Here is a 26,849-nt window from a genome sequence, read left to right as displayed (position 1 = left end):
AACCCTTGGCCAAGACATACACATAAAAGGAGTGGGCCAAAGCTTTGTGAGTGGGTGGCGAGTGTGAGTGGAATACGAATCTAAGGCTTGTCTGGGGTTTGGCGTACATTGAATATGGGCCTGGGAGCCGAGGGCGACATAAACGGGCTCACAACGTCTGACGTCTCCTCCGTCCTGGATGTGGCCAACTTGATTAGTTTTTGCTTCTTGGTTACCTTCTCTGTGTCCCGTGACAGAGCTGAGTACAGTTTTGCTTTAGCGGGCGTTGTTAGCAGCGGCCCCGGAGTTGTTAGGGTCAGCTGCGTAGCTTGCGATGGATTCATAAAGAACATTTTGTCCCGACGCTCGTGACCCTGGAAAGTCATGCGCAGATCCACGTTGTATTTGCCATCGAATGCATCGTTCGGCTTGTACAAATATGTTGTGGGCGACATGGTGGGGTCCACATAGTCCACTTGCAGCTCCAACGGAAAATCTGTGCTCAGCACTTCGGTGATCTCGAAGGGCGAGCTATCCGCCACGTGCAGACGCAGCGGCAAACGAGGTGACATACGAAATGTCACACGCTTCACGTAGCGTCCCATATCGACGGTGTCCTCCGCCCTGATGTACACACACCACGTGGGCTCGAAGACGAACGGCCTAAAGTCATCGGCCGTTTCGGGCTTGCATCCCAATATCACATTCTTACAGATGACAATGCCATCGCCGGCCGCATTGTCGCCATCGTCGGTGATACGCCTCATAGATTCTGCCCGGCAGTAGCTGACACGCTGATAGCCATCCACCGGATAGGAATGCAGATTTGTAAAGCTCATCTCAGCAATAGAGCTTAATTGCTTCGCTGTAGATACTTATAATCAAGGTCGACACGAATTAACTCTGTTATTTTAAACTATGGAATTTTGCTAAATGTGCCGCATGGATTATTCTTTTTATATAACTTTTTAGCTTACTTAGCTTGCCAGAAAATTGTATAATTTCAGTCCGGCCTACTGGAAAAGATTGAAAGTTCTCCTTGTACACTATACTTGACTGGAACCATGGATAAACGAGTTTCTAATAGCTCGAAAACCTTCTAGAGTTATGTGCAGTCGGCCTATAGAAACGACAGAGAATAGAGAATAGAGAATAGAGAATAGAATAATGCCAATTACTCTATCAGTATGGGTCAAGTGGGATCACAAATCGTATACATTTATTGTACATCCTCTTCGAAGGCGACCCCAACGGATCTACAAAATCATACCAGCTTAGTCGAACGCCTTAGCTTTAGTAAAGGTATTCAATATTCGGCTTGCCAATAGATTAATTAATGAATTGCTCGACTTTGCTAATTGTCAATTCGCTCATTATCTATGCAACGGGTTTCCATTTTTCACTTAGGCCACGGATTAAATCGCTGGAAAAGTTTAAAGGGTCGAGCGTGAAAATTTCAACGGTTCAAACTTTTCCAATTGCATCCGCGAATATGTTCACGCCCTGGCATTGAACCATTATCCACTCAAGTGCCCCTCCTGTAGGCCTTCCTCAACTTCCATGCGGAACGTATGCAGCATTTGCAACCCCAGATGCGAGCGAGGTAAAGATATAGCAAAAAAAGAGAGAGCGAGAGAAAGAGAGAGAGAGAGAGAGAGAGAGTGAGGCGCTGTTTAGACGCAGGCGCTGAATCAGAAATGGGCGGAGCTAACGAGCCAACCCCTATTCTCCAGTCATCTCAGCTAACGAGCCCAACCAAACCATTCACAATATTCAGATAAATCTACACCCAGCCCAGCTAGCTATGGGATGCGGGATGTGGGATCTGGAATGCTGACAGTAAAGTGAGTTTTAATTGCAAATTCCTAATCGCGATAGACAGACGTTTTCAATTGAAAGAGCTCCGATACAAGAGACATTTCACATATATACATATGTATATATATATATATATATATATATATAAATATATATATATATATATGTGTATGGAATATATGCTTTAAATCAGACAAAAAAGTGCTCTGAAATATGTTTTTTTAGCTGCGGTAAAACACAATTTGGAAATGAAAACATAAGTTCAGTGTTATTTTTGTAAAATGTTCTAGTGCCTTTCATTAAAATATTCTTTTGGAATACCCGAACTTTACGAATGCAAGACTTACCTAAATCAGGTGCCTTATCCACACACCTTTCGATTTCGGTAGTTGAATACTTGAGTGCGACCGATGCAAGAGAAGGATTCATACAAGAGATGAAGTGAGCTTTGTGCATAGTATTTGTGATACTTGGGCTTGACTGAGTCTATATACTCGTAGTCTTAGCCCACTACACAGATCATACCGGGAATGCAATCAATGTAGAGTTTGTCCCTTTCCACCTTTGATCGTTGTGGGAACGATCTCAAGCTTATCGTATCTAGCTAAGGCCTTAGCCACAACTTCTGTGGACAGTAATGGGAAATCTTGGACGCTTAGCTGGAAAGTGCTTGCTTGCAAATCAGATTCAAGCAACAGCTCTCAGTTGGCCAGGTAATAGAAACCTGGAAAAAAAAGTCTCACATCTGGTCTTCGTCAAAGCTAAAATCTGAAAAAGAAATTCTATTCAAAATGGGCTTGACTATCGCTGACTGTAAGCAGATGCTGGCCACACTCTTCGCCAAGATGTTCTCATCTATTGTCGGATTCCTGTTCAGTTCGTGGATAAGGCTTATAGGATGGTATCGCAAGTTCTATGTCTGCATGTTCGTGTTCTCCATATCGTATGCTATTATGATTTACGAAATTCGCAAGCTGACCATGAGCTATGAGAGCATCGGTGGGCTGTACTTGCACGCCTTCATCGTGTCCCTCTCGATGTCCTTTATGTTCTTCTACGCCGGGTTGGTCTTCGAAATATTTCGTAAGCATCTCCAAGGTCGCCTGGTGGTCAGGCGACGATCGAGAAAACTGAAGAAGCAGCAGAGAACTCTGTAAAGGTCTTAGCACTTTCTAATAAATGGTTCTGTATCTTAATAAATTAAATTCTGTGTTAATTATGCAATGGAATAAATTGATTGAAGATTAACTATTAAAGATTACAGACTAAAGACCTCAGTTAAAACTACATCGATCTTAACTCCATCTTCTTGTCCATAACACACTTTACGTCATGCAAGCACAGTAATTCTGTTGTGCGATTCCCAATGACCTAAACAATATAAACGCATTGAGTCCGGCAGCATGAACTTCTCTAACTTTAAATTTATATCCTGACTCCACATTTTCAGTGTGAAAATGTGTGAAACAGAGCGAAGGAGGCGTGGCGTCAGATTAGTCAGATTAGTATATATACATATATATTATTTTAGCTATTTCTATAAAAAGTATATTAGGATTGTGTAGTTGGGTGACAACTGAATAGAAACTCGATGTCCAAGTAGATGAATTCTGATGAATAAGAACGGAAATAGGTTAACTCAATCACAATTTAAGTTTTTCTTTATGAATTATGTAATGTGTCATATGCAGGGAGCCTGAAAGTAGCCGAAGCCTTGAACGTTGGTTATAATTGCAGGAGCTGAGACATACCCTAAGGTATGCTGCCTCAGCAAAGTCGTCGTTGCATAGGCTATGCAGAAATCACTGCAACAATTCGGAGGCCACTTTTAAATTGCTTAAATTGACCCGAGCAACGCCGGTTAATTTTTGTCAGTTTCTATGAAAACGATCATTGACAGCTGAAGAATTCAGCAATTTTCTTTACTTGGTTAAAAATCAACAAATGGGGCCTCTACTCGTCTACTACCAATTCTACTACTCCTTCTATAACTACTACTTCTATTTCTCTTTTACATTTCTACAACTACTAATATTATTTCTGTTACTAATGTTATTGCTACTGCCTAAGCTACTATTACTATTTCTATTACCAATTCTGTTACTGATATTTCTATTTCTACTACTGTTACCAAGACTCTTAATACATTTGCTATTACTACTATTACATTCTAGTAGTAGTAGTAATACTGTTACTAATACTATTTCTGCTGTCAATACGGATACAACTACAAGGCTGTAATCGAAGAAGAAACAACTTCAAATACTCTAACGGAGTCTGGGCACGCGGTAGCTCTAAGTCGAATATAGTTGACTTTCATCATCAATTTGATAATCTCATTACATATTCATGGGCATATCGCTCAGTGATATCAATTCAACTGACTGCAGGATGTTCATCAGTTTGGGATTAGGCCACTCAGTTAGCCACTTGGCCATGAGAACCCGTGCCTAATCCAACTCACAGAGGGCGAGGCACAGCAACAATCTACAGCCAACAATATAAATGCAACTGCCAACAACCCTAACTGGCACCCGCTAAGCGGATTTGAGGCAATCAAATGAGAGACGCCCCAAGGAGTCAACCGTCAGCAGGCAACAACCAACACCCAACACCTAACAGTCAACAGCATCAAAATCAAATTAGCAGCAGTTTGGTGGCTAATTTTGTTATCATTTGACTGCAGTTGCGTGCGTCTGTGTGTGTGTCGATGGAAGGGGCTGCTGTGGCACGTGTGTCTGGCCGATAAGACACTAAAGTCAACAAACAACAGCCACACGACCACACGTGACCCTGCCACCATAAGCTAAGACTGAGACTGAGATTCAAGTCGAGGCTGAGGCTGAGGCTGTGCTTCGAGTCTGCAGCTGCTAAAAAATCGATTCACCATGCCAAAAAACTGCCCGACCACGCCCAACGCACAACGCCCAACGCCCAACTCTTGCTCACTAGCCACGCCTCTTTTGTCACACAAGTGAGCAAGCAGTCGAAATGTAGGAATACGATTCACACCCACTCAAGCGTCGTCAATAATCCAATAAATTTCAATTACTCAAACGTGGTCGCAAAACCAGATTAAGATCCGTAATCCCTGCTGATTGAGATAAGGCCTCTATTGCGACCTGTGCAAGCGCCAAACACCAAATGAGTAGCGAGGACGTTTTTGACTCGCAAATTCAGCAAATATTAGACCAGACAGATAGCGACATGAATCATTTATGGGTTTAATGGCCACCAATTTAGATACCCTGAACCCATTGAAAATGTAGTACACATACATATGTATGTGTCAGGCAATAAGGAGACGTAGCTGACGCCATAAAGTATATATATATATATATATTTTTGATCCGCATCAATCAGCCGAATCAATTCCTGATGCTTCGTCTATCTCTTTGTCTGTCTGTCAAACTGCCCGTCTGCATGTTCGTATGTTTGAACGTAAGGATTTCGGAATTACAAGCAGATCAAGTCTAATTCAAATAAAAATAGTCTACGATCCTTTTCCGTGGATTTATTAATAACGATTTCATATGTAAGTTTTAAAATATGTAAAATGTAAAGCTCCTAAGATAACATTTCTCTCCACTTTTTAGAGAGGTGTCTCTTCATTCCTTATAAATCTTGTTTTGTTTTTAAATATTTAAGTAATAGATTGGCAATGCGATATACCAGCTATTGAAATATATAGCTGAGCTCTCGTCTGATGACATTAATAAATATGGATACGCCCTTTGAAAATATGTTAAATACCGTGTACCGTAGCGGGAATATAAGAAAATAAAAAATAAATAAATAAAATTAAATATACATTAATATGCTGATTATCTTAAGAGTTAAAACAATAAATGCCATCGTTTTCTATAACTTTAACTGTAGATCAAAAATGCCCAAATTTAAGCGCAAAGTGGACAATGCAAGGAAAATATTTAATTTACGAAGTATTTCAAGTTATTTCAATATTTCCATTTTAAAGAGCAAGGCTCCAATGCACATTGTGAGAAAATTATATACTACAGTCGTTACCCTATTCAATATGTGTTTGGTAATTAAAATACGAAGAATGAAATCAGAAAGATCAAAAGCGGATCGGTGGGATACTAAGCAAATGGTGTAAGTATATCTAGCTTTTATTCACAGCGGAGAAAGTACTGTGAAGCTCTTCTTTATATACATATCTTTAGGTATGTAATAGGGGTGTACAGAAAATGAACAAAAGAAATAGTTTTCATATCCTCCACAGACTTTGTACAAATGCTTCTAAAACTCTGAATTTCGCTGTGTAAAGTTATAATAGCAATGCATGCAGAGCAATACTAACAATCAGTATGCAGCTGCGAACGTATGAAATGTGAATTGATCTAAAAATAACCAAAATCAAATTTAAAAATTTAAAAATATCCACACGAAGTTGAGAAAACCGATTTGCGGTGACATCGCACAATCAACAACATTTAGAGTTCGATGCCAATCGGTACCGATTAGAACGAATGGTATTTCAATGGTATTCGGCTGAAAAGTACCCGAAACACAGTTAATCAAAGTTCAAGATGGTTGCTCAAATGCATTCCGAATTTCTTGTCTCCAACTTACATAGTACCGAAAACAATGACAATAATAATAAAACAGCATAAGTGAAAATAAATAAAATTATTCGAAACTGAAAACATACAATTTGAAGAATGTTAACCTAATCGTAGTTGTAGCGTTTTGTTAAGTTTGCAATCCCCGAAATTATCGACTGTTATCGACTGCAACATTGGATTAACAGTCTGAGTAATATCATTGTCCGGCTAACATAACAGTGAGGTCTGCGATAGTTCAGATTTGGTGGCCATTTTGAGTAAAACATTCGATAGCTCCATGTAATATATCGTTTATAATTTGACACAATTTTTAGTGATTCGCAGCAGGACGAACGTGTTGTTTTTTTTTTTGCAATTAATCTTGAATTTTTTATTTGACAGTGTCTAGTGATTTACTCTTGTGTCCCATAACAGGTAAGTTGATGGTTTCCATCAGCGCATAGAACGTAAGTTCGACTGTCGTAAATGCGGTACTCATTCTTTTCAAAGTGCTAAAGACGCTAGCGTCAGTCGCGCACACAATTATAAATCTACATATGTGTGTTTGTGTGTTCGCACGCATGCAATAACCACGCGCGAATTCGCGAGCTGCCACAGACAAGTTGAAAAAATAAGCTAACGCACATACTCATTTACTCATTTACCATACATTATTTAAAAGTCTGCGACTGTGCGCAATGGCTGACTTGCAATTTTTTTTTAATGTATATTGTGGGAAGTTGTCATGCAGTTTTAAACGCCGGCATAGGCACCGGCGCAAAACTTAACAGCAGCAAACTCACACATATATACTCACTCACAGACATGTAAACATGTAAAAGTGCGTGCCAAATTTAAAAGTTGGAGTTTGCTGTGGTTTTAGCATCTGCATGCTATCGATTACATTATTTTCATTCAAAAATAATATTTATTAAAGAGCATTTATGTAAGTGCGGTTTTTGTGGGCATTCAGTATTTGCATTAAGAACGTTAATTTATGTATAAAAAATATGTTTGCGTGTTTGTGTGTGTGCGTGATTAACCCAAACAAAAACAAACGATTGGAGATTCACACTGACGAAGTTCAAGTTTATGTGTCGCCTGTATTTCGCAATTTACAGTATGTGTTGCCCAACTTTATTTCAAACTGTCATTTCTATTTCATTTGCTTCTGTTTGAGAGAGAGCAAAAGCTGGTTGCCATTTTAGTTTTTGCATTCGCACACGTGCGTAAATAGTTACACATACACTTGCGCATTGTTAGTCTTCTTTACCTGCAGTTTATGTTCGTGTCGCGCCTGTCCAGACGAACCGCGAACCCTTTCCCTTCGTCAAATCTGACGACGTTTTACAAGAAACGCATGCAGCAATGGTAAAAACAAACGTTTAAGCTTAACCTTGGTTGCATTCAAGAATTTGTGTATCTTCGTATAACCGATATACATACACACAAATGTATATGCATATGTATATGTCTGTAACAGAATACTATGATATGTATGTATATATGTATGTATGTATGTACAATGCTGTTTATGATTGTAGAGATCTCCAATGGCTTTTGCTGCTGTTTGGTTCTGGTTTTGTTTTCAATGTAATTTCAACTCTCGCTCGTTCGGTTTGTGTCTGTGTGGACCATCCGACACCTGTGCGTATATGTATTTGTCTGCGCGAACACCTTATTGTGAATCAAACAAAACAAAAAATGACAAACAAGGGCTTACTGTGCTGAGTTGATAATACGGTTAAATATCGACTAATAAAATATATCGTAAAAGCTTAAACGTTTTTTTTTTTTTTTGAATAAGTCTCATATACCCAGTAAGAGCATATTGCTTGTATGGCGCTTTTCAAATTGATATGACATGTAAACTTGACACATGTATGGTTAGAGATGATCAAAAATTATTTTATAATGAAAAACAAATGCCATTTAAGCGCAATTAATGATTTTTTTATTTTAATTTTATTTTTAATATCAAGAATTGGATATTTAATTTCTTTTTTTTTTTATTTATATATTTTTTTCTTTCATTCATTGACATGGCTTGAGCTTTACTTATGCAAACAAAACTCTTCAGTTGACAAATACGACTCAAATACTTAATAGTCGGCAATCTGACAAAGTTGAACACATCTAATTTGTCTTAAACTAGGTTCATGTCATGCGGTTGCATGCTGGTGTGCAACTTGCGCTTCGTGTTGCTGCCGTGTAGCTATACAGACATGCAACACGCGTTTGCAGCGCACTCTGGATAAACATTGCCTACTACCTCTGCATTAATGAACAATGAATCTGGAGTATATATTTAATCAAATCTAATGTACGAAACGTTTAAATTTTGGCAGGCGCACTATGAGCTCGCCAGACGACGGCTTGGAAGAAGGCAGCAATAACTTTCGTTTAATGAAGCGCTCGGGGGCATCACCGAGCGGCAGAACATCGAGCGATGATTCTGTACCCGGCAACGACAGCTCTAATCATTCGGCTGATATGGAAAAGTCCACTGAGGAAATCAACGGCTATGAGCCGCACAACAGTCAAATCGAAGCGCAAAACTCAGTTGAAATAGAATCTGACATCTCACAGCAGACGGTGCAGCTGGATACCGAGCAGAGTGGTAGGTAGCAAAATATAATTTTTCTTAAGCATTCATAATCCTTGAATCGTGCAATATAGCTAATGCTGAGAGCGCAAGCGCTCGCAAGGCCAAAAAACGTAAAGCCAAGAGAAACAAACAGCGACGCGGCTCGAAGGAGGTAGCTTTGATGGGTTGGAGCGGTGCCTTTCCCAATCTCTCATCTACGCACAGCTTAGAAAGTAATTCGGATGTGGACCAGCAGGTAAGTACGGATCAATAGTGGTCCAAGGAAGATACGGTCACAAGCAGCGCTGTTGCTGCAGTTGCTCGTGCTGCTTCTGCTCCAGTTTTGTTTTGTGCTGTGCCGAAATTTTCTTTCATTTCATTTTGACTTCGACGTTTTTTGTCTTGCTTTCTATCAATATATCTATCTATCTATCTACCCATGTATCTATGTTTGTTTGTATGTATGTATATTGTATATTGTATGCAGCAGCTGCCCACTGACCTAAAGGCAATCTGTGCCACTGGGCTGAGCGTGTTTCCCAGAGAGGACAAGGAGCAGGGGCCGCCGCTGTCATCATCGTCGTCTTCTGATTCTACTTCCCTCTCACCAGTTTCCCAACATAAAACGCCTGCAACAACGACAACAGCAGCTTTCACAATTACTACAAATTCGACTACCCCAAGTCCAAAGTCTACGCAGACAACCAACAACAACAACGTCAACAACAACGACAACAATTCAGCGTCAATGTCACTTGCTACACGTTGTCCACGTTCAGAACCATCATCAGAGCCAGAATCAGAAACAGAATCACAAGCTGATCTAGCCAAGCAGGTGGAATTTTAGGCTTAGTCTCGGAAACTGCCAATGCTGGCCAACTAATGTATTCCTTTGCTTACTCTGTTTCTTTCTACCTGTCTCTTCCTTTACACACAGAAGCCCAAGCGTCCAAAGAAAAGATCGTTCGGTGCAGCTGCTGACGTTGATCCCGTTGCAGGCATGGTTGCTGGTGAGGAGTCGAATGCCTCTTCTAGCTCTTTACTAAACAAAAGCGGGCGGAAACGAGTCCTCTCCAAGAGAGGCACACCTGACAAACAAGAAAATGAGTCAAAACGCACCAAACCTTCTAATCAGAATTTGGGCTGCAGCTTACGCACTCGCTCCAAGTCTTTGCACGATCCGAATCCGGATGTGCCGCCACGTACAACACGTGCACGTAGCGTCTGTCCCGCCACCTTGCGTAATCAAACGAGCGACCCGATCGCACAGGTCCCAGCCAGTAGTGAAACAAAGACGCCGGCTCGTCGTCGTTCGGGCGCTGCAGTCAAACTGCCTCCAACTGATGAATACTATTGCTTGCCGTTTAAGTACGGCTGGAAACGTGAGCTGGTGCTGCGCAGTAACGCATCCATGTCGCGTCAACGAGGCGACGTCATATTTATATCGCCGGGAGGGAAGAAGCTACGCTCTCGCGAAGATATAATTCCTCTGCTGAAGGGCGAGTTGACCATCGATCATTTCTGCTTTCAACGGCAGATGCAGCAAGCCGGTGAACAATACGAGACCGTGCGTCAGGCACAGCCTGCTCCGTTGCGTCGTAAATCAGGAACTGGAACCAAGCAACAGACGACAACCAACAGCAATAGCCATCAACTTCAATCAGCGGTTACACCCGTGTCTGGCAAACGTGTGCCTAAGCCTAAGGTTCCAAAGGGCGCCAGTCCACCTCCAGAGGGTTGGACTTCGACAATGGCCGTGAAGGGCAATGCGCGTGTGTTGGCTGCTAGCAATTGCAACAATAGCTCAGGCGGCGGCTCTGGATCTGGGAACAGCGCACGCAAACGAAGGTAGGCTAGCGCTTTAAAGCTTAGATCGATGTCTTATTTACTCAGACACCTCTACCTTACCAGCAATCATTCAAAACAATCAGCTAAGACAGCGCCAGAGCAGCCAGCTGTGCAGGCAAACGTCCAGAACCCGTCAGTTGTAGACAAGATGATGATCTGTGTATATTGCTTAAAGCAGATCAATGAGAAACAGGCTTTTCCTGTCGGTACAGCCCATGTCAACAGCTATATCTGTATGGTGAGTAGCAGTTGGACAGTTCAATGATGGTCAACATAGGTTATATATATTTTCTCATCATTCCTATTTAGCAATGCGTTAAGCCAGGCACCAAAGCAACCAACTTGCAGCAGGGAGCCAAAGGATTACCAGCGGGACAAGCACAGGGACAGGCCAATGGTGTCAAGAAGCAAGAACTCATTGATGAGAATGTAAACGCAAATACCAAATCTGCCACAGATGCCGATGGAGGCAAGACTTCGTCGTCTGAGCTAAACGTCAATGGCAATAGTAATAGCAATGGCAATGGAGCCTTGCTTGAAATCGGCGGAGAAATTGAACTGCCGGGCGCACTGCCACCCGACCAGTTGCTCAGTGATGAAGCTCCTGCAAGTCGTGCCGGTAACAAGATCACGCCCAAACCACTGGAAGTCGTTGTGATTAACGGTCGCAAAGCTCTGGCCATTGCTGGCGAGCCGCCGCGCCCTCGTTTACAAGTGTGAGTCCGAAACGAAGGCAAACTCATGTGACGTCCTTTCTTCATCACTTCTGCTCTGTTCAGTTCGGTTCAGTTCCAGTTCTTTTGTAATAATCTTACAATTATCCCAATTATTTTCTGATCTGGATATAGAAAAAAATTGTAGGGAAAGTGAATGCTCAAGAACAACTAATTAAATACTATGGGAGAATCTAGGCGTAAACAGAGTTGTAGAACTCTGTTATCGAAACTTAGTTGTGGCCACATCTATTCCGTGAATTGCAAACATGATTTTAAAATAAGTCTGGAAATTTCGTTTAAGGACTACATGTATGATAAGGATGGGTTTTATGTTTGATAAGTATATGGCCAGGTAGAAAACAATATCACCCACATAATTGCTTTATAAATGAAAAATTAAGGCTTCTACTACAATTAAATAACATATTGTTCGCGCTTTTGCTTTTATTTGTAGCATACCACGAGAACCGGATTTGGAAATTTATGAAAAACATTTTCTCAAGCGTAACTCCAGGACCAAAGAGAAGCGCCAAAATTTCGTTGAATGTGTTTCAGCTGGCAACTTAAGCTGTCAGGTGATGTCAGCCGTTATGAAGACACTGGATATGCACGTAAGACTCAATTGATAATAATATCAATTCCATTAACCTTAACAAGCTGACTGCTGTTTTCTTGATAGGATCGTGTCCGCATGTCACATGTGTGCAAGACCTGGGCTATGATTGCCCGCGATCGTGGGGTGTGGCGAACATTGAAGCTGCGCGACACGCACATAACCAAATGGTTGTTCCTTTTGCGTGATATGGCGCGTTATCGCACCTACGAATTGGATATGATGGGCGTTAAAATGGAGAATCCCAAAATGCGCATGGAGGGTGATATGCGTGTGCTAAAGGCGCTGCGCATTCTGCGCACTGATCCATGTGAGGCAGAGTTCATTCAGTCGGTTATTAAGCGCATACCACGTCTGCAGGAGCTGCGCACAACATGCACCACTCGTGTACTCAGCTTGACTAATATAGAGAAGATGGTGGAATTACGTGTGTTGCGCATACGCATGTTAGAGCCAAAGGCTGGTATTTTGTCTCTGCAGCCGCTCCAAAATCTGGAACAATTGCGGGAGCTAAGCTTGCGCGGAATTAACAATATGGCTCAGCTGGAATTGTTGCAGCTGCAAGGATTAAAGCAGCTCGAAACACTCGTGCTGGGGTCCTGTCGTGGCATGAAAGTTGCGTCGTTCGGCCAACAAGTGTTACCGAGTCTAAAGCGTCTTCGCCACCTGCGCCTCGAAAATCACCACAGCAATCGCTCGTTTAACATTAACGAGATAATGGAGGGTCTCGCCGCCGGCGGCAGTGTTAAGCGTGTGGAGCTTATCAATGTCAACGTGGATGCTGACTTCAGTCGTCAGTTGGCCGCTTCTAAATCAGTGCAGGAACTGCTGCTGATGCCAAACTTTCATAACAATACGGCCTACATGATGTATTATATTATGCAGGCTATCAATGAAAACAGCGAACAACTCAACGTTTTCCGTTTGGGTCTAACATACGAACTGCTAAGCGTCACTCGCGCCTTGGCCATTAATCAAGAAAAGGATTGCATTCCGGTAGCATTGCCTATACCTGGCGTCCCAGACAATGATGTACTTAACGAGTCCGACGAGCCAATTGCTTACTTGCCAGTCGATCGCCTCGAGTCCATTCTACACCACATGATGCCACAGGCCTGGCTGACAGTCGCTAAGGTCTCCCAGGGCGAGACAACCAATCTTAAATTCCTTCCGGCTTTACCGACTGACGCAGCCGGAATTTCGCATAATTAACCTTTTCCACTGCTCCCTTTTTATACATTTGTACATATATAGTATATATATAATATGCATAAACTTTATATATATATATATGTATATATATGTATGATTTCTACATATTCTATATATAGTATGTAGTCTTCAGGGTGTAATGGGATATGGGTGAGTACCGTTACGTTTATAACGTATCTGCCGCCCGGTTGTTCTTTGAGAGAAAATAGACTGAGTCTCAATTTCACCATCACACGCTACACAATACCTTGTGGCGCAAAACCCAGAGTATTTTAAGTTATAGACACATATATGATATATGTATATATATATTTTATATGTATATATTGTTTTCACAACAGAAACGTTTTTATGAACAAACGTTAAATACATAAATCAAAAAAAATCTATCAAAAAATTAATGCGTTTGCTTTTGTAAAAAATTAATCTTTATTTTTTCTGTATATATATATATATCAAAAACATACAAATATATCTAAATCTAGTATATATTTAATTGCAGAGTCGCGTAATTCTGTGCATTCTGTGTAAATATTTTGTAATAATCGCAGTGAAGAATGACTTGACTTTATTTATGATGCTAATGTCTTGCAAGACGCACTACTGTGCTTTCCAACTGGATAAAAATACTTTTACATGTTTAGATAGCGTTGTGCGTAAGTAAAAGGCCAGCATAGTACGCAAATGTAATATAAATGATACAAAAATAAATAAGTTTGTAGGGTAATATAGACGTATATTAAACATGGAACAGAACATATATTCTTTTTATTCAGAAAGTTGTGTAAAATGAGTACAACGAACAAAATACCCTAGCAAATGGAGATAAGCGACTTCCTCTTTGCATTGATTTGTTTTAAATACTTTTCTCTTGCTTCTAAGCGCACAGTGTATGTTGCTTATAATATAGAAAGCAATATTTGTATTTACAAAAGGCGCAAGGATTTGTATTTTGGTTCCCACTTAGGGTATAGTGTCAGGTCCAGAGCAAATGGAGTTGGTTTTCAATTCGAAGAGGAGGAAAGCGAATAGCATTCTGCTTAACTATTTATATATATAAATATATATATGAATAAAAGATAAGTATAAGTAGTACATGTGTGTGTGTGTCCGTATAGACGATTTCTTATGTAATCAGGTGACATGAGAGTAAATACATTGGGGTGGCAAAGTGTTATTGGTAATCAATAAAATAAGTTTATAAAGGTAGAGACGCTCGACACTCGTTACGAAATAAGTTAATAGTAATAGCATGGTTTGAAGCTTATCGAACTACATGTACTCAAGCTAAGGGATGGCCTAGATCAAGATAAAAATCAAGTGCACTTTGGACATGTACATGGACAACCTGAGACTAAGGCTAAGGCTACGGCTGCGTGACTTAAAGTTAATTTGTCATTGCTGCACATCTCAGTTGATTTCGGCCTTGGGAAAGTAGTCGGGCACAAAGATGTGCACAATGATGCCGGTGGTCATGAGGGCAAAGTAGAAGATGACAGCTATCCACCAAAGTATCCGTTCCCAGCGACGCACCTCCAGGTTTCGCAGCACTCCGATGCCTACAAGAAGGCCAGCCAAGGCTCCAGACAAATGCGCAATATACCCTATTTGGTCATGCTGATCAGTTAAATGACGGTATACTGACGTGCCCAGATCGGTGAAGCAAAACACAAGGAATAAAAGCAGTTGCACAATGGCGTACTCCATTTCCGTGTAGTTCTGTAGATGAAAAATTACTGTTAAACGAAGTTTGTCTTTGGTACATTCTTGAAACTCACCATAATGATCGTGGCAATGTGCGCAGTGATCAATGCATACACTCCGCCCGAGGCGCCTGCCAGAAAGATACGTGGGCTGGTCAGCGAGGTACCCATAGATCCGGCTAGTACGCCAGCCAAGTAGACGAGCGCTACTCGCCACCAGTGATGCACCAACTCCAGAGCAATGCCAAGGAAGATTTGTATGATCAGGTTCATCATGAGGTGCATGATGCCCACGTGCACAAACATGTAGCTGAGAAAGCGCCACGATTCGTAACGCTTGTACGGATTGTAAATGCAGAGCGTCGCCGCTGGTCCATTGGTGCTCTCGCCCAGGCGCTGGTTGTGGTTCGGATCGTCCCTGTTGGCGCAAATACAGAGTCATCAGCAAAACAAAGACGAAGAATTGAACACAATGAACTTACTGAAAGTAAATGACATCCACCAGAAACATGATGATCTCAATGATGGAGAAAATGACCATAGTCAGCGGCGGCGGACAGATGGACATTTGTTTCTCGTACGCACCATCAGGCTCGTCGCCCTCCAGCGGCCGCGGCGGCGGCACCACATACCGACAATACCTGGTGAGCATATTGCGTATCATAAACTTGTGGCGCAGCGACATGCTATAGAACTCCTCAAAGTCCAGATGTCCATTGTTATCCACATCACTGCGGTGCAATATCTGCTCGGCAATGTAGGGGGGTATATCGTGGCAGCAGCCAGTCGAAATTAGATCCTTCAGCTCGTGTATTTCGATAAGGCCATCTCGATCCGCGTCATGCTGCAATTCAGAAGATATTCAATTCATATTAAGCATGTCGCTCCATATGTTATCTATATATATGTCAAATACGATTTTTATTTATATCTCGCCCCAATATTTATTTCACTTTTTTCACGGATTTCCTGCTGCCAATATAAAGAATTTCAAATATGCAAGAGCATATTGATTTCTTACAATGTCTATCAATATTTTAGGTTGGTATGGTAATTCAGGAAAATCTATTTCCAGCTTTAATCTAGTGCTCTACTGAGCGCCAATGAAGATTGATTCAAAATATTTTCGGACTGTTTATGAGCTCAGCTGTTGAACTGTAAAAGAGTATCTAGTAGTCGGTTGCAATGGTTTGCAATGGAAAATTTAAGCTTATTTTTATACCCTGAAGCCATTACAAATAGGGTTTCAGGCAATATTGGTTTAGTGACAGGCGGCAGCAAGAGTATTAGAAGACCACCCGAAGCATATACTTCATTGATTTGGAGGGCGCACTGAGTCATATCAAAAGCTATGTCCGATAGTGCGAGCTAATCGTTTTTACTTAATTTGGATTTTTAAGCGTCGTGCTGGCTGATGTGTGTGTGCGTGTGTATGTGTGTGTAGGTGCCTTGTTTGTTATGAATGCTATGGAGGCGTAGAATGATTAGAATTTTAGCTCCATGCTGGGTTCAGGGTATCTCCTAGTCGGGCGATCCCTACAAGATATACCAGTAGTATATATACCTCTTAGTATATGAAGTGAAAGAGTATATTGATTTTGTGCAATTTCCGTCCTGCTCTCCCTCGGTAAGTCCGTCTGTCCGTGTGAATACAACTTGACTTGAATATATAGTCGTCATAGGTCGTGGGTACCTATTGACAAAGATATAGTGGATAGATCTATGCCTATTGGGAGCTGGGCACATCGGGCAAGACTGTACCTCCCACAATTGTAGAGCTACAGCCCAAACATTTGCCACGAAAAACATCCTTTACAGACATGGCCACGTCCACGTCCACTCGGGGACCACAATTAAATCGACAATTAGGTTACTGAAGACTTCCTCTAAGGACTGGCCTAAAATAACATGTCCACGCATATATCATATCGTGTACCAAGTATCTCTCCAGTAATCCACATTTATAATTTACATTATTTCGATTTCTGAATAGTAGGCGAGGCTGAGTAACTTTGGGGGTATTACGGGAATTATGTCAGTTCCATCTGGTGAAAGTCACTCAAATTGTAAGGAAAATATCTCGGAATAAAAAGCAAAGCATCATTGTAGCTGAGTCGTGAGCTCTGTGCTTCATTTGGCCAGCAGCAGGAAGCAGAATAAGCTCCGCGTGGGTTAAGGGATCGGCGCATTCTTGCGAGTTCTAAATTGTTATCTATCGCAAGTGGCTATAGCTTCCATAGATCCCATAGCTCCAATTTTAAGTCGAAAATTTCCGTTGCAAAATGACGCAGTTGTGGCAGATTAGCAAGAATATGATGGGTTGGTGGTTGGACCAGGAGGACGACCAGTGCAACTGCGACTACCACGACGATGACGAGAACGCGCTGCAGGAGTCTTCGGGCGTTGGCACCATCATAGGCATATATACGGTCCTGGCAGGACTCTTCATTGGAGCGAACGTCATACCCAGGCAACTGACGCAGGGCTCACCGACGTTGCGTAACCGAGAGACGCGAAAGCAGCAGCAGCACCAACGGCGCCGCAGCAGACATTCGGCAAATGGGGCCAACAAGAGATCGAGAAAGAAGCTTGTGCTGGACAATTGGCAGGATGCAGTGCAGCTAACCGACGAGGAGGAGTCCCATCGACTGCAATTGAAGAATCGAGCCGCACCGAAAGCTAAAGAGCTCTACTTCGATCTGCCCGCCGACGACGGCGACGACGATCATTTTGTGGAGGTCAAGGATGACTGAAACTCAGCCTGAGGGTCGGCATGCCGCATACCATAATGCCATAATGACAATGCCATAATGCCTATCAATGGCTAAGATTTCGATTCTGATTCCCAAATCGTTTCCGTAGTCTGTTTTTTCCACCCACTTTCCATATTCCAAATTTCAAATAAAAAACACCAAATTCCAAACAAAAGGTGAAACTTGTTTGTGTGACTGCCACAAATGCTGCACGCAACTGATGCAACAAATCAAGACCCAAATGCGGCCAAAACAAGGTGCCACAAATGGCCGGTTAGCCAATGAGATGCCCAAATCGATTCGAATAATTCGACAAATGCATCAAAGCTGCAATCGAATCGGGGCTGTAGCAAACAACAATCAGCAAACAGCAAACACTAGACTGGCAAACACTTGTGCAAACAGACAGACAGACGACGGACTGACAGACTGACCGACATTAATCCCCTTCGTAGTTTACGTTAAGTGTAAGTTGCCTTTTTCGCTAAATGTTATACAGTATAAAAACGGCATATGGTGTATTATGACAGCTGATATGTGAACAAGTTTAGCTATTACGTTTTCCCAACTGATTCAGCTGAACGGGCCCAACGCCATTTGATATGTTGGAGATATTCCCAATCACTTTGTTTCCCAAGAACAGAGCAATGGCGTCTGACAGTAATACTTCGTCGTCCTTCTGGCAAACGTAGAGTCTGATACACTTGGCTACTCTGCCCTGTGGTCTGTGCTATTAGCTCAAGTCACTTCGAGTCTCTGATGTCTATATAAAGTGCATTTTCATTGCTCATTAGGCAGTTACGCATTGAACAGCTCTATTCCGATGTGAAAAGGGGTCTATTAGTTGAGTACAATGTTAATGCTGCATTTGTGGCCTTTTCTTGTGACGTTCTGAAGAACCACAGATCAGTTAGCAAAATAGTTTAGCGATATTCTCTTTTTAGTTGATTTGCTGTCATGAGGATTACGTTCTCTTGAGCGGTTCACTCGGAGTTCACTCCAGTGAATACCTAAGCAAAAATCGGTCTTCAGCTGCACTAACTGTGAACTGGTGAACTAAATGAACGCTTATAGTTCACAACTCAAATACGACTCAAAGTGAACTTATTACTTCATGGAGATACCCAATTCTTGAAAAAACGATCTAGTTTCCCTATTGAAGTTGAAGCTATTCAAGTATGATCGTCTACAGCCTCTTCAGGTTCGATCGATAAGCCATACCTTAAACTTTTATATTAGCTTTCATTAGCTGGATAAGCAAGTTTTGGTTCGTTTTATACTAAGAATTTTTATTTGTTTTATTTGTGGCAATAAAAGCCGCAAAACTATTATTTATAAATTTATGAGTAAATGTTGTGTGTATGGCGTCCACAATAAACAGTTAGAGTTAAAATATGTACAAACACATGCCAATTGATATATATCTATATATATATATATATTTCTATATATATAGAAAGTTTATATATTTATAGATTACAATCAAGGCAAGCAAAAACGAGAGGAGGTAAGAAAAAACTAATTATTAATAAAAAAGTTCACAGTTATTGAGTCACTAATTCCAGTTTGCCTCTGTCAATCTGTTAGTCATGCATGCATCCATGTCCTATGGATGTATGCTCATAATGTAATGCATGTGCATGTGCATGTGTATGTGTTATGTGTGTGTGTATTAGAAAATGGCATTGAATTGTTTGGCGTTTGGTTGCTTGGGGTTTTCAGTCGTGGAATTACTCGAACCAAAAAGATAAGATAGCACATACAGGTGTTTTGCTATTGAATTGGGTTATGCGAAGTAGGTTTTTTTCACAAAATAAAAAATTGACAGAAAGAGAGAGAGAGAGAGGGAGAGAGAGAAAGAGAGAGAGAGAGAGAGAGAGAGAGAGAGAGAGAGAGAGAAAGAGAGAGAGAGAGAGAGAGAAGAAAACGAAACAAAACAAAAGCAACCATCATGCCGATGCTAATTGAGATGCCATGCTAAATACATACCAGATACTAACGAATGGATTCTGTTCACGAACTAGAAGCAATAGCAAAGAAAGACACGAAGAATCATCGCAAACGGGTTAAGGCAAAACTGATGAAATGCGATTTACGTGTTGCTCTTTTTGTTTTCGTTGTTAGAGGCCAATGAACGAATGGGGGAAAGAAAGAAAGGGAGCGAGAGAGGGAGACAGGGTGAGCGAATGCTGAATGCTGAATGCTGGAGAGAAAGGGACAATTGCACTCGAAGCCAACTAACAGCATGGAATGTTGTTCAACAGAAACCGTAACACAAACACCGCAAAGAACAAAACCAAGCAAGTTGAGAGCATTCTAATCGGGGTGCCCGACTAGAATATACCCAGAACATATTGCAATAAACTAAAATTGTTGACAGTTGACAAATCACACAATGAACAACTTCTATCAAATGTACATAGCACATGGTAAACATGTAGTACAAAGTTCAATCTCTTTGGTATGTTGCATATGTATTTGAAATTTCGCTAAATTTATAATATATGAATAAATACAAGTATTGGTGACTCGAGCTCTCTAAGAATGCCTTCAATTGATTGAATGAAAGCACGAACAGATATGTTAAAGTGCGACCTTAGCCAAGATTTCAGGTCACTAACTCTTACTATAGATCGACTGCACGGTTGCTCCCGATATTACAACCTGAAGACCCATTCTCAAAGGGTGGCGTGGGGAGCGGCACTTAAGAATTTTGTAATGTTTCCTACTAAACCTACCCATAAATAAACACATACATGGAAACACATGTTAATGTATAAGAACGTATGTGTATGCGTGTGTATAGGTAGCCATCGAACCGGTTGATATTTGTTAGCGATAAGACGTTCTCACTGGTTCTCAGTTAGCAGTTGTTGTTGCAAAAGCCAGCAAAGAAGAGCAAATAGTTTATTTTTAAGGCGAATTGAGCAAAAGTGCGAAATTAAGTGAATGCTCTGTTTGCCAGACTGGGAGACGTGACATTGATAAGCTCGCTCTTCCACGGAATGCAAAAGACGCGCAGTCGCAGCGGCATTGGCACCAACAGTTTCAGCAGCATGTATGCATAAGTATGTGTTTATGCATGTGAATGCATATACATATATGTAAGGCGTGACAATAAGCAATGCACTCACATATACGAAGCAACAATCTGATGTGATTGGGGTGAGAAGTAACGGGTGACTGGTGATGATTCACCCAGTTGGCTGGTTCGACACGCGCAGCTCAGACAAACTTTCACCACGGCGAAGGGAGCGCGTAGAGACGGACGTCTCAAAAAAAACAAGGAAATTCATTCATGCATACTCTCTGAGCGGCACCGGCAGAGCGAGATAGAGAGCGACGAGGGAATTCATTCCATTTTTTATTTTTTTCGACTGAGAATTTTGCTTACCTTGTCGAATAATTGTCGCATTTTTTGACGCTCATCTGGCTCTTGCTGTGAATTGGAGTTATTGAGAGGTATCTCCTCCATATCGATGGTGTCCTGACGCATCGTTGGCGGCCGCACTGGACGTGTCGGCGATCGCCGCTCGGGCGGTATATTCGGATAGAGGCCATTTTCCACATCCCGCTGGTGCTGCTGCTGCAGCTGCTGAGCGGGCGTCTGGCTCTGCTGGCGGGCCACTGACTTAACAGGCATTCTCTCTTTATTTCACGGTGGGCAAGCGGTGGATGACTAAAAACACTGCGTTGATTTGTTTATTGTTATTTGCTGCCGCTCTTAAGCTACTTCAATGTTGAGGGTACACAACCGGTTTTAATTCAGTTAGCAAAAATTTGTACTTCGACACATGCTTGTGGTAAGATTATTTTTTGACCATAAAAAATAGTCAGGCACGCTCACACTGGCGGAAACAAAATACAGTTTGATATCACACAATTAGCAAAAGCGCAAAAAAAAAATTAAAGAATTGCCAAGCAACGCTAACGAACGCTCTCAGCCAACGCGCCCGAACAGTTCGCTTAGTCGAAATAAAATGAGAGAGAGGCAAGCAATTGAACTTTGTGCTGCAAGACTGTATGTTAACTCACAATGCGCTGTTGCGCACGATGGTCACACTGCTAGCGTAAACTCTGTTAAGTGCCAAGCACTTCTGTTAGCCGCCATTGTTCCAATTGTGCGCTGCGAGTGCAACTTCTGGCAACGCTATGCCGCCAAATAAACTGAAATTTAAATATGATATTTTATTTATTTCTCTGTTTGCTCTCGTTCATACATCAAATGTACTAAATTGATAGTGTTATTAATTAGTTTTCATATTTATTGGATTTTTGTTTTTTCAATACGTATAAATAAAAACTTAAACAAATTTACTGCACACACATTTTTGTTTTATACCTTGCTGACTACACAAAAAAAAATGTTATATTTATATACTTTTCGTTTTTTGTTGTTGTTTGTTTGTTTTTCTTTGCCGTGTTTTAGAATCTTTGAAGTGTTCAACATTGTGTAACATAGTTAGCTAATTTATTTACTTGACGCCGTTTTTGTTGTTTTTTTTTTTGTTTTAGCATATCCTTAATAAAATTGTTGCACATTCAACAAATTTGTTATAAATGTATTATATATATATATATATATATATATATATATATATATATATATATATATATATATATATATATATATATATATATATATATATATATATATTTATATATATATATATATATTCATGTCTAAAATTTGCAACTAATTCGTTTTAGACTTTCAGTTTTGCTTCGTCATTTTGTTATTATATTCTTGCAATTTTCTATTCGCATTTTAAATAATTAATTACAACATTTATTTTATTTTTTATCTTTTCATTTTTGTTTTGTTTTGCATGTTTGTTTATTCCATTCTGCGTTTCGCTTAGCCTATTGCCTAGTTATTTCTTCAATTGTTTATTCAATTTTTTTTTTAATTTTTAATTTTTATATTTATTTTTTACAGTGCCTATATAAGATTCTATTTCATTTTGTATTTCATACTATTTTTGCTTGCTGGCGGAATGTTTTTTGTTTTTGTTTATGTTTTTATAATCATACTTGGTATTTGTTAATATATTTATTATTTTGCTTTTGTTTATTTGGCAATGACGTTCTGCTTCCTTTCTTTGTTGTTGTTGCTATTCTTGTTGATTTTGTTGTTGTTGTTATCTATTACTATCTCTTTCTATCGTTCGCTTCATTTGCTGCTCTCTTGTAGCTTGTTATTAAAAATTAATTGTTTTTTTTTTGCATATAATTTATGTGTATATTTATACGCATACATATATTAATATATGTATATATATTTAAATAAAGTAAATAGATTACGTAATTGTAACATTTGCTTGTTTCTGCCCTTCGCACTTCCATTCTCTACCTCTCGCTCTCTCCCTTTCGCGCACTTAGCAGGGATCTTTGTTTTTGTTCTGTTAATGAATGAAGATCTTGAGTAGGAGCTGGAATTCGATTTCGAATTCGAACTAGAGTACAGACTGGCCCCCGTTACAACTGAAACTCTTATATTTTGCTTTTTTACAATTTCAATTTGCCCTTGAAATTAAGGAAGTGCTCAACAAATATTTCTTATAAATGAAAATACATAAAGGAAAATATATAAAAAAAATATGGGTTTTCAATATTACAATTGAATAACAATTTTTTGTGAACATACATAAAGTTAAAGTAAAAAAAAAAAGTATAATATATATAGATAAATTTAATAATTGGAATGCTTGAAAACATGTTGTTTCATTTCGCAATGCTTCACATGTATTTGCAACAAACAATACACATACACACACATTCATAAATAATAAGAGTATATGGGAGCGGGTTAAGTACAAAAGTAAATAAGTAGTTAAATGGGCACACTATACATATATATATATATATATGTATATATAGCTGTATGTGTATGTGCAGATACTCTATGCCCGATAATACACATTGCGAAGGGATCATTTGACCCGTTGACCCGCTGATCTGCTCATCTGCTGATCTGCTGATCTGCTGACTCGACAGCTGCTTCACCTTCACATGGCTGAATTGAAACGTATTTACAAAGCAAACGCTGACTGGCGCTGAACCTGTGGCTGGATCTTGATCTTGATCTGACTGTGGATCTAGGGCAACAGTCGCAGCTGAGGATATTATGATTCGTCGCGATTGTTGTGCACCCACTGAGCGGGCACCCATTGAGGTTCGCGCTCCAGCGAATTGATCTCGGCCAGCAGTTGGTGATAAGCCCGCTCCGTATCGTTGTTGATAATGATCATATCGAACAGATGACCCCAGCGCGCCTCCATGTCTCGTGCGGTGGCGATGATGTCCTTCAGCTCCTCCTCCTGGCAAACAGTAATAACGTAGAGTTAAATAACGTGAATTTTCGATTATGATTTATCGATAAGTTCTATGACGTTTACGAAGATTAGATCTCAATGATTTTTCAGTTCATGATAACGATACCGATACTGATAATGATAACGATAACACACCTTGAAAGGCTCGCCGTTGCGTAGCTTCTTCTGCCGCAGCTTGTCGAGGCTAGGCGGTGCCACCAACACCACATAGGGCTTCAGGTCGGAGGCACGCAGCAGCTTCAGGCTCTGCGGATGCAAGTTCAGCACACAAATCTTACCACTGGCCACGACTGTGCGTATGGCCTCCAGTGACGTGCCTGTAATTGAACAGCTTTCATGAATATATCTGCCATATGCTGGGCGTGTGACACTTACCGTAGTAGGCTTTTTCGTACTCGCCATGCTCGACAAAGCGACGCGCCAAAATGTCGGCCTCGAAGGCCTGTCGCGTGATGAAATGATAATCCACGCCGGGCACCTCGCCCTCGCGCCGGGCACGTGACGTGTCTGCATATGTGTAAGAAAGGTAGTTGAAATAAATGGATATCGTTATGAAGACACAGTAGTGCAAGGATACTGAGGGAGTTGGGTGTAAAAAGCCAGCACTGAGCAAAGACGCATGCGTAACACGAGAGGAATGAAAATAGACTCATTCTTTCGATAGATCCTATGCGACTTATGTTACAGACCGCAAAGGCGTACCAGAAACAATAAAGGCATACAGCCGAAAAGCGGAAACCCATGCTTCCGACAGATCCTCTATGTAACTGATGTGCTTTACTCAGTGTTAGGGTAACGCTAGCAATGCGCTGGGAATCAGTTGCGACTGCTTTACCCTTGGCTGCTGGTTTAAATTTCTCCTCAAGCAAATAGAAAACTGCGAGAGAGAGTAAGAGTAATTAAGACAGACAAAATAGAGAGAGACAGGGCAGAGCGCGCAGGGATAATGGAAAATGGAACTAGGAGTAATCTTCTACTTACGTGGCACTGCAGCCGAGAAACGCTCGGAGTCAGCCATCAAGCGCTGACGTAGCTCGTGCCTGCCAATGTTGGGTGGGCCGATAAGGACAATGGGGCGCTTGTGGGTGGCGCGGGGATAGTAGAGCGCAACCTCCTCGTAGGTGAGTATCTCCTCGGGATCCGTTTCGTCGGGCGCAGTTGTCGCATACAGCGGATAACTGCGATGGCATAAGAATGCATTGAGAGCGTGTGTAATATAAGAGTTTAGCTAGCATGTCGACTTACCCCGCCTCGGAGCTGGCCTTCTTCTTTTTCTTGCGGCCCTTGCGAGCACAGAGGAGCGTTGCACCCTTGCTGGCAGCACCCTCCTTGCCACGAGAACGCGCCAGACCCGCCTCCTCGGCAATGGCTAGCTTCATGGTCTCGCGCTGATGCTGGAAGGACTGACTAGGAATGAGGCCGGCCAGCGTTTGATCCTCCTCGCCCTCGCGATACGCCTGCCACCAGTTGGGATCCTCACGGGATATCACATGCAGCACATCGCCCTTCTGGAAGCTAATGCCCAGCTCTCGGCACGGTATGTACAGATCATCCTCCGGATCATAATCGAAATGTGCACGCACATGCAGCACGGCCGTATCACGATGCGCCATCCCGCCCACATGATGCATGCCTAGGCCGCTGCAGATGCCACCACCGGGTGGTGGACTGCCAGCGGGCACAATCAAAAACGTGAGCGTGCCCTGCATGGCGCCCAACAGGGCGCATACCTCATTCACCGTCTTGCCGCGCAGCTCCTGGCCATTCACCTCCAGTATCTCATCGCCCTCGTGCAGTAGACCCGACTTCTCGGCGGCACCGCCGCGCACAATGCGACCAATGACCACCGCCTCGCCCTCATTGCGCACCGTCGCGCCCAGCGGCTCGGTCGATTTCTCGATCTGTATGATGCGTATGTTGTCGTTCTGATCGTTCAGTGTGCCGAAGCAGGCGCTCATGCCTGGAGGCGATTCGCCACGCACTGCTACCGCCACTGGCAGCGGCATAGCTCCACGCTGCGCCACCGAGCTGGCCACTGGCGGCACAACTGGCGGCAGCACAGCCATTGCCGTTCTATTGCTCGACGTTGCCGTTGCCTTAGCCCCAGCCACGGGACTGCTATGGCCACTCAGCGTGGTGGCCGTCGCTGTCGGCGTTTGCGATGGCGTCGGTGTCGGCGTGGGCATTGGCGAGGGAGATGCATCCGTATGGCTGGCAATGCGGTCGTGCGCCAACAGTAAACCCTCCATTTCGTGGCTGGTCAGCAGATTGCCCAGCTCAATGGCAGTCGCTGTATTCGACTGCGTCAGCAGCTCCACAATCTCCTTCTGCAAGACCAGTGCACCCGAATGCACCGGCCCGGCCACCCGAGGTCGCCTGCGCTGCAGCACAGCGCTCCTGGCGGCCAGCACATGAGCCACACTGGCGCTGGCCAGCACATTGTGCGCCGCCGAAACTCTTCCCGCTAGGTTGCTGAGACCGCTCTTTGCCAGCTGGCTCTGGAGGCGCGTCAGCGCCGCGATGAGCTCCCCGTAGCCTGCAAACAGAGTTTCGCCAAATTAGCTAGGTGCATCTAATGCCTAATGCTAAGATTATACATGACCAAAAACACATGTCTTCTAATTCAATTTCTATGTCTTCAAACTATATCTTATGAAATGAATTGCTTTTATATGGGAACCTAAGGGTATACATGCATGAGGAAGAATCAATTCCCCTAC

General features: G+C 41.9%; 4 protein-coding genes across 12 annotated transcripts in view; 1 reads left to right on the top strand and 3 right to left on the bottom strand.

The window, feature by feature from the left end:
- Window positions 1-63: 63 nt before the first annotated feature.
- Window positions 64-959, bottom strand: LOC111594247 (protein AF-9 homolog). Its single transcript, XM_023307458.2, has one exon. The coding sequence runs from the start codon at window positions 816-818 to the stop codon at window positions 81-83; it is 738 nt and encodes a 245-aa protein (XP_023163226.1). The 5' UTR covers window positions 819-959; the 3' UTR covers window positions 64-80.
- A 5,720-nt stretch (window positions 960-6,679) lies between these two features.
- Window positions 6,680-13,374, top strand: LOC111594251. 4 transcript variants are annotated; one of them, XM_023307465.2, is made up of 9 exons: window positions 6,680-6,797; window positions 8,711-8,982; window positions 9,042-9,205; window positions 9,440-9,784; window positions 9,887-10,797; window positions 10,861-11,035; window positions 11,107-11,513; window positions 11,968-12,124; window positions 12,193-13,374. In XM_023307465.2, exons 2-9 carry the CDS (start codon window positions 8,718-8,720, stop codon window positions 13,336-13,338), a joined length of 3,570 nt encoding a protein of 1,189 aa, XP_023163233.1. In that variant the 5' UTR covers window positions 6,680-6,797; window positions 8,711-8,717; the 3' UTR covers window positions 13,339-13,374. The 4 variants fall into 4 exon arrangements, with proteins under 4 accessions (XP_023163233.1, XP_023163234.1, XP_023163232.1 ...); XM_023307466.2 differs by having other exon boundaries at window positions 9,437-9,784; window positions 9,890-10,797; XM_023307464.2 differs by having other exon boundaries at window positions 9,437-9,784.
- Window positions 13,375-13,779: 405 nt separating this feature from the next.
- LOC111594250 (protein rhomboid) lies at window positions 13,780-21,756 on the bottom strand. Its single transcript, XM_023307463.2, has 4 exons — window positions 21,189-21,756; window positions 15,524-15,885; window positions 15,117-15,459; window positions 13,780-15,057 (listed from the first exon to the last, which is right to left on the bottom strand). Exons 1-4 carry the CDS (start codon window positions 21,435-21,437, stop codon window positions 14,749-14,751), a joined length of 1,263 nt encoding a protein of 420 aa, XP_023163231.1. The 5' UTR covers window positions 21,438-21,756; the 3' UTR covers window positions 13,780-14,748.
- A 1,922-nt stretch (window positions 21,757-23,678) lies between these two features.
- LOC111594244 (MAGUK p55 subfamily member 5-A) overlaps window positions 23,679-26,849 on the bottom strand; it is a 77,620-nt gene continuing 74,449 nt past the window's right edge. For all 6 annotated transcript variants that reach the window (XM_030225888.1, XM_030225889.1, XM_030225891.1 and 3 more), the window contains 5 exons: window positions 25,375-26,665; window positions 25,111-25,307; window positions 24,505-24,636; window positions 24,265-24,446; window positions 23,679-24,114 (listed from right to left, as the gene is read on the bottom strand). In XM_030225888.1, the coding sequence (XP_030081748.1) occupies window positions 23,920-24,114; window positions 24,265-24,446; window positions 24,505-24,636; window positions 25,111-25,307; window positions 25,375-26,665 (1,997 nt within the window). In that variant the 3' untranslated portion in view covers window positions 23,679-23,919. The remainder of the gene's footprint in view (window positions 24,115-24,264; window positions 24,447-24,504; window positions 24,637-25,110; window positions 25,308-25,374; window positions 26,666-26,849) is intronic.

The sequence above is a fragment of the Drosophila hydei genome, unplaced genomic scaffold, assembly GCF_003285905.1.
Source record: "Drosophila hydei strain 15085-1641.00,03,60 unplaced genomic scaffold, DhydRS2 tig00008148-arrow-arrow-pilon, whole genome shotgun sequence".
NCBI classification, from domain to species: domain Eukaryota; kingdom Metazoa; phylum Arthropoda; class Insecta; order Diptera; family Drosophilidae; genus Drosophila; species Drosophila hydei.
This window is presented reverse-complemented; position numbering and strand designations above follow the sequence as displayed.

Bases quoted from the DNA above. Each gene is read 5' to 3' on its own strand.
- LOC111594247 (XM_023307458.2), bottom strand. From the start codon at position 818: ATGAGCTTTACAAATCTGCATTCCTATCCGGTGGATGGCTATCAGCGT.
- LOC111594251 (XM_023307464.2), top strand. From the start codon at position 8,718: ATGAGCTCGCCAGACGACGGCTTGGAAGAAGGCAGCAATAACTTTCGT. The intron at 9,785-9,886 runs GTGGAATTTTAG...CTTTACACACAG, and splicing joins AAGCTGATCTAGCCAAGCAG to AAGCCCAAGCGTCCAAAGAA. The intron at 12,125-12,192 runs GTAAGACTCAAT...TTTTCTTGATAG, and splicing joins TGAAGACACTGGATATGCAC to GATCGTGTCCGCATGTCACA.
- LOC111594250 (XM_023307463.2), bottom strand. From the start codon at position 21,437: ATGCCTGTTAAGTCAGTGGCCCGCCAGCAGAGCCAGACGCCCGCTCAG. The intron at 15,886-21,188 runs GTAAGCAAAATT...TCTGAATTGCAG, and splicing joins TGCGACAATTATTCGACAAG to CATGACGCGGATCGAGATGG. The intron at 15,460-15,523 runs GTAAGTTCATTG...TTGCGCCAACAG, and splicing joins GTGGATGTCATTTACTTTCA to GGACGATCCGAACCACAACC.